This window comes from Nannospalax galili, unplaced genomic scaffold, assembly GCF_000622305.1.
Source record: "Nannospalax galili isolate Female #2095 unplaced genomic scaffold, S.galili_v1.0 scaffold696, whole genome shotgun sequence".
Lineage (NCBI taxonomy): Eukaryota > Metazoa > Chordata > Mammalia > Rodentia > Spalacidae > Nannospalax > Nannospalax galili.
This window is the reverse complement of record NW_008338534.1, coordinates 259,406-272,443: the sequence shown is the minus strand read 5'-3', so window position 1 is coordinate 272,443 and position 13,038 is coordinate 259,406. Positions and strand designations below refer to the sequence as shown.

The 13,038-nt window shown below is 46.0% G+C and overlaps 1 protein-coding gene across 1 annotated transcript in view; it reads left to right on the top strand.

Moving 5' to 3' along the window:
• Nucleotides 1-5,915: 5,915 nt before the first annotated feature.
• Adsl (adenylosuccinate lyase) overlaps nucleotides 5,916-13,038 on the top strand; it is an 18,695-nt gene continuing 11,572 nt past the window's right edge. Inside the window, exons 1-4 of the mRNA XM_008833167.3 lie at nucleotides 5,916-6,104; nucleotides 8,371-8,574; nucleotides 10,906-10,950; nucleotides 11,718-11,797. Coding sequence (XP_008831389.1) covers nucleotides 5,952-6,104; nucleotides 8,371-8,574; nucleotides 10,906-10,950; nucleotides 11,718-11,797 — 482 coding nt within the window. The 5' untranslated portion in view covers nucleotides 5,916-5,951. The remainder of the gene's footprint in view (nucleotides 6,105-8,370; nucleotides 8,575-10,905; nucleotides 10,951-11,717; nucleotides 11,798-13,038) is intronic.

The window sequence follows — 13,038 nt, the reverse complement described above, 5'->3', positions numbered from 1 at the left end:
GTTGCTTACATTATAACTACAAAATATTTTTGGGTTCCTGGAAAAAACAAAAGAAAAAAGACTAATAAATGTGTTTGGCTGCTAAGCATTTATTTATTGTGGCTTCTGGTTTATTCTGCCAGTGTAATTTGTTCATTTGTTGGAATATTCACCTTTCTCCTCCGTACCCCACCCCACCTCTGCTCCACACATAAAAGTATCAGAAATTCTGTTGAATTTGAGCCTTGACTGTTGTCTTTTTATCAGGGTGGTCAGTCTTTCTACTGCTTGCCTCCTGCCCCAGAGCGTACACACCTGCCAGGGTCCAAGCTTTCCAAAAGAAGCTGATGATCTTCTTTTACCATTGCCTGTTGTCTTGTTAGGTCCTGATTGGCACTGGTCAGAACTCAGGGTAGAGGAGAGAAGAGAGAATGCTGCCCTTGCTGCTGCCATTCACTGCTGGAAAGGAACGAGTGTAGAGGAGCTGATGAAACAGCAAAGGGGAGGGAAGGGTGGGAACTGATACTTTCCTGATTCCAGGAGTCTTCTGGATTTCATTTCTCTGAACCCTTTCAGATAGACGGCAGTAAACTCTTCATCAGGAGGCTGAGGCTCAGAATAATTAGGTAGCATTGCCCAACTCACAGTGAACTCTGTTCTGAACATGCCACATACATGCATGCACTCACTTAATTTAAACTTGTCTCTGCCACTGGTGAAATCATACCAGCAACCCAGGTGACATTCAAAAGTCATGCCAGCACTTGACCCATTTGGGGAGTAGGGACACATCTCAGTGGTAAAATACATGCTTAGCATGTGGGAGACTCCGAGTTAAATCCCTAGCACCATAAAAAAGTTAGTCTCTGTGATGAAAAACACCTGGATTTCTGAGGCCAGTTTGAAGAAACCCATTATACAAACTAGCATACAATGTACCATCCGTTTCTTCATAAAGAAGTAAACACTGGCCAGGTGTTGTGACTCATGCCTTAATCTCAAGCAGGAAGATTGAAAATTTAAGGCCCAGCCTTGAACTTCAGTGAAACGTCATCTCACACACACAAAAAAAAGAGCCTAGGGATGCAGCTCAGTGATACTGGGGCAAAAAAGAAAAGAGTATAAAACACTGGAAGGTGTGCAGAAGGGATGAGCCACATGTCTGCATCTTGATGTCCTGCCTATCCCAAAACCATGTTTTGTTTTTGACAGATACTGGTAAGTGCAAATTATGATCTTCCTACCAAAGACTTGAGTCTTTGTGTGTTTTGAAAATGCATAAATAGCTGATAAAGATGGCATGGTAGAATTCATGGTGATAAGATGAGAGTCACCTGGGTAGAGGTAGAGACGCATAATCTCAGCACTTAGGAGGCAGAGGCACAGGATCAAAAGTTCAGGGTCATCTTTGGCTACACAGTGAGTTTGAGTCAGGCTAGGCTATGTAAGACCATCTCAAGAAACAAAAACAATAAAAATAATTCATTAAAAATAAAGACAGCCGGGCATGGTGGTGCATGCCTGTAGTCCCAGCACTTGGGAGGCAGAGGCAGGCGGATCTCTGAGTTCAAGGCCAGCCTGGTCTACATAATGAGTTCCAGGTGAGCTGGGGGCTACAGGGAGACCCCGTTTCAAAAAGACAAAAATAAAAAAGACAGGCTGGAGAGATGGCTCAGCAGTTAAGAACACTGATTGTTCTTACAGAAGACCCGGGTTCGAATCCCAGCACCCACATGGCAGCTAAGAGCTGTCCATAACTCCAGTTTCAGGGGATCCAACAGCCTCTTCTGTCCTCTGTGGGCATTGCATGACATGGGTGCACTTACATGCAGGCAATACACGCATACACATAAAATAACAAAATTTTTTAATCATAAATAAAAATTTAAAAGACAAAGGCCAGGTAGGGTGTCACACACCTTTAATCCCCGAACTCGGGAGGCAGAGGCAGGTGGACCTCTGTGAGAGGTCTACATAGTAAGTTCCAGGCCAGCTGGGGCTGCAGGGAGACCCTGTCTCAAAAAGCCAAAAAATAAAAATGAAAAAGGCAAAAGACTCCTGTGTCCACAAAGAAAAGCTATCTGTCAGGGTTCTGTCACTCCTGCCAGGCCTTCCAGCCCCTCTCACAAAACTTGCCCCCTTCCAGCATCACAGATCAGCATCTTTGGCCATGGCTTCCTGTCCTCCCAGCTGGCTCTCCTGTTCTTTGATGGCATGCTTTGACTTGGTTGACCTTCCTGAGGTAATTCACCTCCCATGTTATAGCTCATTAGTGGATAACATGCTTGTTAATATCCTTGAGTTCCCCTACCCCTCTTGACATATGATGAATCCTCACTTTGGACAAGTGTCCATTTTTATTTTATACCAGCATTCAAAACCAGTTTAGCACTGCTGAGGGAAGAAGGGAAAAAAAAGAAAGAAAAAGGAAAAAAGAAATCTCTAAACACACCCTGATGCTCAGCCGTAGGACCTGGACACTGCTTCAGGATTTCCTGTATTTCTCCAGTCATTTCACTCTGGCCACTTCCCGATTACTGAAGACCTTTGCTGCACGAGTCCCAGCTGCTCAGGAGGCTGAAGCAGGAGGGTCACTGATATGCCTAGGAAATGGATACAAGCTTGGGCAACAAAAAACACCCTCTCCCTCCCCCTGTGTTGATTGTTTGAGACAGGGTCTTATTAGGTAGCCCTAGCTGGCCTTTAACTTGGTATGTACATCAAGCTGGCCTTCCACTCACAGAAATGTGCCTGCTAGAACTAAAGGGCTCATGACCACACCCAGCTTGATGGGATATGTTTTACGACACAAATCTGATAGTCATTTCCCAATCTTTTAGTGGCATTCCATTAGAATAGCACCTCGAATATCTTTATTTCCTACAAGGCTGTTATCATATGACTTTCATGTACCACACATACACACATCACCCTCTGCTCTCACCTTTGTCCAGCCCCGTTGCATCCCACTGTCTAGTGCAAAGCCTCCATTTTGTGTGAGCATTGTGGAATGAATATGCCTCATGGGTAACAGGATGTTACAGCAAAAAAGCTGGACAGGATGAGTACCCACACCTATAATCCCAGCACTCAGGAGGCTGAAAGGCAGATCACCTGGAGTTTGAGGCCAGTGTGGACTGAAGAGTGAGACCCTATTGAAGACATATACAAAAACAGGCTTTTTGAAAATTTGTATTCATGTATTTGAGGTGAGGTGTACATGGTGGTCAGAGGACAACTTGCAAATTGGAGTTACCTATTGGTTCTCCTACCATGTAAGCTCTGGGAATCGAGTTGGTATTGTCAGGTTTGGCAGCAAGTGCCTTCACCCACTGAGCCATCTTGTATTTGATTTATTTTTTATTTTTCAGATAGTTTCATGATAGTCCAGGCTGAACAAATTAGATTTTTTTTGGGGGGGGGTCTTTTTGAGACAGTGTCTCCCTGTAGCCCCAGCTGGCCTGGCACTTGCTACCTAGACTACTAGGCTGGCCTTGATCTCACAGAGAGCTGCCTGCCTCTGCCCCCCAAGTGCTGAGACTAAAGGTTTGTGCCACCACACCTGGCTTTAATTTATTATTTTATGTATGAGTGTTTTGCTTGCGTGTATGTAGGTGCACCACATGCATGCGATGCCCACAGAGGCCAGAAAAGGGCATCGGATCCCCTCGAAGAAGGGAATCTGGAAACTGAACCCAGGTCCTCTGCAATCTCTCCAGCCCCACAAACTAAGATTGTAAGAGGCAGAAATAAGAGCTAGAGGTGTAGCTCAGTGGTTAGACCACTGCCTACTGTTCCAAGGCCCTGGATTCATCTCTGGCATGAGGGCAGGGGACAGAAATAAAACATAAGGCTGGAGGTGTAGAGTACTTGTCTAGCATTTACAAAGCCCTGAATTTAGTTCCCAGTACCATAAAAAATTGGGTGTGTTGATGCACCCCTGTAGTCCCAGTACTTTAGAGGTGAAGGTAGGAGTAGCAGAAGTTCAAGGTCATCCTTAGCCACATAGAAAGTTTGAGGCCAGACTAGGCTAAATGACACCGTCTCAGAAAGAGAAAGAAAAAGCAACCATCTGAAGACCTGTTCATTGAACTAGGCCACAGAAAAAAAAACAAAGTTGAACTCCAGTTGAGAGATGCTGCTTCAGATAGCGTTGACAGTCAAATTGGATGTGTTTTAGATCTTTAAATCAAGTATCAACACTTTGGAGGACTCATGGGCTCATAAGGTAAGCCTTGTGGTGGGAGTGGGAGAAAAGGTGGGTTAAATCTTGGGGGAAACAATTATCACTGTTCAGAACACAGGAAGGCAGGAGGATCCCAGAGGTCTGCTGCCAATCGGGAAGGTGGGGAGGCTGTCCAAAGTGCTAAACATTTCAGCCAACCAGGAGAATGAATGAGTGCTGGGGGGTGGGGTTGGGGTAGTTCCCAGCACCATAAAAAATTGGGTGTATTGGTGCACCGCTGTAGTCCCAGTACTTTATAGGTGAAGATAGGAGTAGCAGAAGTTCAAGGTCATCCTTAGCACTCAGAAGGCAGAAGCAGGCAGATCTCTGCTGTGAGATTGAGGCCAGCCTGGTCTACATAGCAAGTTCCAGGTCAGCTGGTGCTACAGGGAAACCCTGTCTCAAAGAAAAAAAAAGAAAAAGAAAAAAAAAATGGTTATCAAAGGAATCAAGTTCTGAAATATAATCAATAAGTAAAAAAAATATGATTGTTAGCCAGGCGCAGTAGTGTATGCCTTTGATCCCAGCACTCAGGAGGCAGAGGCAGGCCAGCCTCTGTGAGTTCAAGGCCAGCCTGGTCTACATAGCAAATGCCAGGCCAGCTGGAGCTACAGGGAGACCCTGTCTCAAAAAAAAAAAAAAGTGTTTTACCTGCATGTATGTAAGTGCACTACATGCATGCAGTGTTCATGGAGGTCAGAAGAGGGTGTCCGATCTACTGGAAGTAGAGTTATGGAAGGGATGGTTGTTAGCCATCACGTGGGTGCTGAGAACCAAACTTGGGTCCTCTGCAAGCACAGCCAGTGCTCCCAACTCTCCAGCCCTATTCAGTAACTTTTTTTTTTTTTTTGGTCTTTTTGAGACAGGGTCTCCTGTAACCCCAGCTGTCCTGGAACTCACTATGTAGACCAGGCTGGCCTTGAACTTTAAAAAAAAATTACATTGTGTGTGTGTGTAGGCATGTTACTACACTGGTGCCATCGTAGGAGGCTATCCCACTGGAGTCTTTTCTCCTTTGACGAGGTGGGTCCCAGGTATGAAACTCAAATTGATGGGTTTGTCTTTACTGGCCCCTAATCAGTAACTTTAATGTTCCTGAAACACAGTTATTGAGAAAAGGGAATTCATTTCAGTAAACAAGCTGGAATTCAGAATGGAGCTCTTCCACCATGTGAGTGCTGGTATTTAAACCCTGGTCCTCTGGAAGAGCAATCAGTGCTCTTAACTGCTGAGTCATCTCTCCAGCCCCCACCCCCATTTTATTTTATTATTATTACTTGTCAGCCATAGTGGAGCATGGGATGGGGAAGAGGCGCCACACTGCCACCTGTAGCAGCCCTTTTGTTTTTGTTTCTGTTTGTTGACACAGGGTCTTAAGTATACTATGTAGCTGAGGATGATTTTGAACTCCTGATCTTTCTGCCTTCATTTCCCAAGTACCTCCATCTTCTAAGTGCTGGGACTATAAATAGGTGTGAGCCACCGTGCCTGGCTACCCAAAACAATCTTTTTTTTTAATATTTAATATTTTTACTTTATGTGTATGAGTGTATTGCCTGCATGTATGTGAGCGCACCCGTGTTGTGCAATGCCGCGAAGGTCAGAAGAGGGCTTCGGATTCCCCTGACCCTAACGGAAGAGAAACCCGGTGACCCGCGGCAGGAAGCAGCCAAGCCTGGCCCACCAGTTCTCCTCTACCCGGTAGCGGAAGTCCCACCCCACAGCGCTTCCTGCTGGCGTGCTGGCGATGGCGGCGGCCGGAGACCCCGGTGGTACGGACAGCTACCGCTCTCCGCTGGCGTCCCGGTACGCCAGCCCCGAAATGTGCTTCCTGTTCAGCGACAGGTGCAAGTTCCGCACGTGGCGGCAGCTGTGGCTGTGGCTGGCGGAGGCCGAGCAGGTAACGGCAGTGTGCGGGTGCAGGGCGCGGGGCCGGCCGACCGGGGCGCACATGGGGCCCGGACACCTGCGTTCCCACCGGGACGCACACTAAAGACTCGCCAAAAATGAGATTTTCGGGGCTGGAGAGCTGAGTCAGAAGTGAAGAGCATGGGCTCTTACAGGGGACTCGGGTTCGAATCCCAGCACCCACATGGCGGCTCACCACCATGCGTAACTACAGTTCCAGGGGATCCCGCGCCTCCTACTGACCTCCACGAGCATTGCACGACACGGGTGCACTTACATTCAGGCCATGCACTCGTGCACATAACAAAATGTTTTAAAATGAGATTCTTAAAACCTTGCAAACTTGGTGATTTCCCTTGTTGCCTTCTTGCAGAGGACAAAACCGAGTCGTCAGGGAACGAGGCTTGCCCTAGGCTACCCGGCAAGGCCCTGAGAGCCCGGCTGGGATTTGACCCTGGGTGGGTCCTGGAGCCTGAGCTGAGTGAGCGGCTTAACTACCACCCCCACCCCCACCCGGCTCCTTCCCTAGTACCTGTGATCCTAGGGGGGAGGATCCTGGTCAGGAGTTATTAGGGAACTTGGGTGGTTTCTCTTACACTCACTCCAAGTGCACTCGGTTCAGCCCTTGGGGGAGGGAGGCTTCCCAGTGCCGGTGAAGGTGATCCAGAGAGCTCTAAGGCCTACCTCTCAAGTTTCAGAGGAATGTGCCTCCGGAGCAGGGCAGCAGCTGCTTCGAGCAACAAAGACTGTATGAGGAACGTTTGGGATCCAGACTTTTTTGTCAAAGATTTATTTTATGCATATGAATGCTTTGCCTGCATATACAGATGTACGTGCATCACATGGGTACAGTGCACATTGAGGCCAGAAGAGAGTGTCAGATCTCCTGGAACTGGACTTGAAGAAAGTTGTCATCCAACATGTGGGTACTGGGAACGGAACCCTGGTCCTCTGAAAGAGCAGCCATTGTTCACTGCTAAGCCAGCTCTCCAGCCCCAAGGACCCAAACTTTCATTCATTCTGCTCAGCCCCCATCAACTGATTAGATAGCATTGGACATTTCTCCAGTGCATTCCATGTCCTGGGTCTTGTTTAGCACCTTTTCAAAGGTGTCTGATATTCCTTAAGCATGTATAAAAAGCTCATCAAGTCTCGAAAAAAAAAAAATCATAGGGAGAGTTAATAAACTACTGGTCCAGCACCAACAGTAGTAGTGAGTAGAGCTTTAATCATGCACTGTGCATTAGGAAGGACTCTACTCATTCATCTGCTAATCCACATTCTGCAGATGTAGCATGCAAGCCTTGACTGGCGTCACCATGACTAGCAAGTAACTTCGCGCTGACACTGCAGTGTAGGGGGGGTTTATCTGGTCTACAAATTGCCTGAAGTGTTTACAGCTGAAGGTGTGAATTATCTGTATTAGATGATTGATACAGATCATATCGCTGGTTGAAAGAAAATGGGAAATGAGAGGCGGTGTGGATTTATTACTATCGTGCAAGTGTGTGCATGATGCAGTGGGGAGGGGCGCATGTGTGGTGGTCCCTCAGATGTTTTGTGTACTTTGTTCTCTCCTTCCACCCTCCCATGGTTTCTGTGGTGGAATTCAGGCCTCCAGGCAAGTGCCTTTACTGCCTGAGGGATCTCACTGCCCTGACAGTGTTTCACTTGAAGTCATGATTCTTCTGCTTCACCCTCCCCAGTGCTAGGAGTCCAGTACAGGCAACACCAGGGCTAGTGTTACAGAGCTGTTAGGGTTTCTATGAGTGAGTCCAGCTGAAGCCAGTGTAAAGTCCCACTGTTTGCACACTCACATGCCAGGTGCTAGGACTTAAGTAATGAACAGAGCAAAGGCCTCTTCTCATGGAGTATACCTTCTGGAAGTCTGGGTAGGTTCCTGGACTATGTGAAAGTGCCACACAGTGATGAGTACACAAAATAGAACCAGGCTAGGGAGTAGCGTTGGCACAGGATGTTTTACATGCAAGTTGGGGAAGGCCTCAAAACCTTGGAGAGGCAGGAGGGAACAGTCAACACCAGGGTTACAGTGTTTTGTGTTTTTCAGTGTACTTGGAATTTACTACGATTTGTTGAGAAAGTTCCTCCACATGGCTCCCTCCCCTATTGGGTACTTTTTAGCTTGGTTGCTCTGAATTTTAATTCAGGAGTTGAGCAGTAGGGAATTTTCTCAGTGTTACTTCAGTTCAAATAATTATACATCAAGTTCATTTGATTTTCATTTGCCTCTTCTGCAGACACTTGGTTTGCCTATCACAGATGAACAAATCCAGGAGATGAAGTCAAACCTGGACAACATTGACTTCCAGATGGCTGCTGAGGAAGAGAAACAGCTGCGTCACGATGTGATGGCTCACGTGCACACGTTTGGCCGCTGCTGTCCGAAAGCAGCAGGCATCATTCATCTGGGTGCCACCTCCTGCTATGTCGGAGACAATACAGTAGGTGCCTGGACTGTTTGTACTTGGGACCCATCTTTATAAAGCATTTATACATTTTTAATTTTTCAGATTTACCAAAGGCCTGACTGCTATGGCTTCTAAAAAGAAAACATTGCACTAGTTATTATGACCCTCAGTTGGTGTCTGTGATCAGATATGGCAGAATAACTGTGTTTTCTGGAGTTTTCTAGGGGCATCTTCTGTTTGGAGCAGTTACTTCCTTCGTTTAGTCTTCACAACCACTGTAGAGATCATCTGATTTCCAGTTTTCAAAAACTGAGTGAAATTTATGCTTTTTCTGACCATATCCAACCCCAACTTATCCGTACCGCCTGAAACATCCTCTGCCTCCATGCTGGCATATACACCCCCTGAGTCTCCCATTTCTGCTGCCTGCTTATGTATAGGCAACCTACTAGTAGACACAAAGGAAGAAAAATGGCTCCCCCTCCCCCAGCAGCTAGATGTGGAGCCTCACAAGCCTCTGTCCCACCCATGATAGAATTATTAACGGGCTTGATCTTGTGCATGTAACCACAACTGCTGTGAGTTGATGGAAAGGCCATGTCATCTCCAGAAGACAGCATCTCACGCCACTCCTTCCTGTTCTTTTGTTCTTTTGGCCCCTTTTCCTCACATTCCCTGAGCCTTATGGGAGGTTGGCAGAGCTGTCCCATTTTGGGCTGAGCTTTCAGTCACTTGTGCTCAGCACTTTGACATGTTGATGAGTCTATAGCACTGCTGCCTCTGTAGAAAGTTTCTCTGATCAAAATTGAGAGCAGCAGTTTATACATTTCTTTTTTATAGTTTTTTAAAAAATATTTCTTAATTTTATAAGTGTATTGCCTGCATGTAAGTGCACCATAACTCCAGTTCCAGGGGATCCAACGCCCTCTTATGTCTTCTCCAGGCATTGCAGGACACAGGTGCACATACATACATGCATACATAACACTCATACACATAAAATAAAAATAAGCTGGGCATAGTGGCACATGTAGTCTATGTAGTGAGTTCCAGGACAGCTGGGGCTAGCTACAAGGAGATGCTGTCTCAAAAATGACAAAAAAAAGAAGGGCATTCTAATTCAAGTTGCCCAGAATACCTTTTATTTCTTGAAATAGGGTCTCAATACATTGTGTTATTACCCAAGCTGGTCTTTGACTTGTGAACTCAGCCTGTCTTCCTGCCCCAGCCATCTGGGTAGCTGGTCTATAAGCCTGTGCCACTGGGGCTGGCTTCTTTTTAGAGTTAAATGATGAATAATTAAAGATACCTGTGTGCAAGTAGCCAGGTACTAGAATAATAATCCTCTTATTTGGAAGTCTTTTTATTATATTTATTTACTTTGGAGGTGGGGCACATGGGCTGTGGTGTGCACGTGGAGGTTAGAGAATGACTTGTAAAAGTTGCTTCCACCGAGCACATTCTGAAGATCCAACTCAGATTGACCAGCTTGGCAGCAAGTGTCTTTACCTGCTGAACCATCTTGCTGGTCTAGAAGATCTTTAGAGTACCCAGGGAATACTCAGTCTCAGTGATGGTAGGTAAGAATGTGTCAGAATTGCCCAAATACTCTGTATCTCTTAGCTCCCCTAAGAGCATTTTGGGGGCTTAGGGATGTAGGTATGTCACTTGCCTAGAGTGCATGAGGTGCTAGAGTCTACCTCCAAAAGAAAGAAATGGCAGCTTTAAGTTTCTTAGACCTTGATGTTCTGGGTCTGGTCTTCTCATATTGACAATACCTATGAGAAAAACTAGGGACAGTACTAATGGACTGTGCCATGACGCCTGGGCCTGGGCCTTCTGGAGAGAGAAAAGCTGTGGGCATGGATGTTTTTCAGTCAATGTAGATAGCACATACTTTAGACAAGCAGGTTTTGTTCCCTATGGATCCCAGTAGTGCTTTTGTCGTGTGAGTTACTGTGGTATGGTTTGGATTTCTGCAGCATCTCTTGTAGCCCAGGCTAGTCTTCAGCTGGAGCTTGCTATGTAAGCAAGGATAACCTTCAACTTTTGGTCCTCCTGCCTCTGCTTCACAAGTGCTGGGATTACAGGTTTTAACCTTTCTGTTTTATGCTGGGAGTTGAATCTACGGCCTCCTGCATGCTAGGCAAGTAGTCTGCCAACTGAGCCATATCCCCAAGCTCAGTTCTCATGCTTTTAAACAATGAGAAAAGAGCCTCCTAGCGTCTTCAGGCACACGCAGTTGCTAAAGTTAAATGGATTGCTTGCTGGCTGAGACAGCCAGCTCTAATGGCCAGAAAGTGCTAAGTAATAATGCTGTGTGACAAAGTTGTGTAATGTGGAACACTGAATTTTCCTTTTTAGGACCTGATTATTCTTAGAAAGGCATGTGACCTGCTTTTGCCAAAGGTAAGATGTTGACAAAAGTTTCCTGCTTGCTTTAGCTTCCTTGTAATAGATGGGTTCCAAGTATAATGATAAATGAATCGACACAGTGTTGATTGTATTGTCATTTTCTCCAGTGAATGACCCTGTTTTTAATCTGTGGAACTAATTGTCTCTCCTTGGGTTAAAATACTGTAAGTGAAGCTGGGCGTGGTGGCGCACACCTTTAATCCCAGCACTTGGGAGGCAGAGCCAGGCAGATCTCTGAGTTTGAGGCCAGCCTGGTCTACAAAGTGAGTTCCAGGCCAGCTAGGGCTACACGGAGATCCTGTCTCAAAAAGACCAAAAAAAAAATTAAAAATACTGTAAGTAAGCCAGACGTGGTAACTCATGCCTATAATCTTGGTGTTTAGGAGGTTGAATTAGGAGGATTGCCACAAATTCAAGGCCACCCTGGGCTACCTAGTGAGTTCCAGGCCAGCCTAAAACACTTTGAGTAAATGCTTTTTAAAGTACAGCCTTTTAAACGTAGGTATTGTAACTAGAGACTTGCCGCTGGAGTATACACCTCAGGGTTATGGCTTGGTCCTGGTATCCTGCAGTGGTCTTAAAATAGTTTGTGACATGTTAGGGAGTTGACTCTATTTTCAAATGTCAGTTTCTAAAGACACAGGAACTACCTTTCATGGGCTGGAGATTAATTTTATATAAAATTATCTCAACATTTAGTTGCAGTTATCTAATGAACTTGGTTGAATTCACCCTCTTTCACCACATGGTCTTTCTTGTAGCTTGCTAGAGTGATCTCGAGGCTTGCTGACTTTGCTAAGGAACGCGCTGATCTACCTACCTTAGGTTTCACACATTTTCAGTAAGTGGTAAGATTACTTTTGGGGACCTGAACTTGTCTGCGTATTGAGGTAACTTGGGGCCCATGAGAAAAGAACCTGATTCACTTTCCCCAACCAGGAAAAAAGTACAAAGATTCCCAGAAAGATAATCACAATGTAAATGTTGATTGCCTTGGTTTAGGACATAACAGGTTAATGAAAATCTTCCCCTTTTTGGTCCATGCATGTGTTGACAAGAGCTCTACCTTAGAGCTACACCCCAAATTGTATAGTTGTGATTTTAAGATATGTGAACTTTTTTTTTGGTCTTTTTGAGGCAGGGTCTCCCTGTAGCCGCCCCAGCTGTCCTGGAACTATGTAGACCAGGCTGGCCTTGTTTTTTGACAGGGCCTTACCATGTAGCGCTGGCTAGCCTGGAACTTACACTACATAGACCAGGCTGACCTCGAACTCACAGAGATCTGCCTGTCTCTGCCTCCTAAGTGCTGGGATTAAAGGCGTGTGCCCACCACACCCGGCTATGTGAGTATTTTTATGTTTACTGGATAACGCCCTTTCTCAAAGCTTATATCATCTTTGAAATGCTAGTGGCAGGCATTGAGTGATGCTCAGTAGTGTAGTATGTTGGTACCTGGTTTATTTTGCCTGATACATTATACATCAAGAACCCATGAAAGCCCATTGAACCTGAAGAAACTTCATGAGGTGTCCAGGCACAGTGGCTGGGTTGTGACAGGTGTGGCTTTCTCTGCTGGCTTCCCTGCACTCTGTCACTTCTGTGTTTCGGCTTAGCTTCCTCTCCTGGGTCTGTAGCGAATGCTCAGGAAAGGCAGCCTCGTTCCAGTGTGCCAGCAGTGGCTCAGAGTGTCAGTCCATGCAGCTACCAGGTCTCACTGAGGTTTCACTGAGTTCACATACCGTAATAGTTATCCTTTGCAGGGCTGGAGAGATAACTCAGCAGTTAAGAGGTTACTGCTCTTGCAGAGGACCTGGGTTCGATTCCCAACACCCACATAGCAGCTCCAGTGCCCTCTTCTGGTCTTCTGGTACATATATATACATGCAGGCAAAACACTTGTACACATAAAATATAAAAAAAAATTTTTTTTTTTGTTTTTTTGAGACAGGGTCTCCCTGTAGCCCCAGCTGGCCTGGAACTCACTATGTAGACCAGGCTGGCCTTGAATTCACAGAGATCCACCTGCTTCTGCCTCCCAAGTGCTGGGATTAAAGGCGTGTGCCACCACGCCCAGCCTATAAA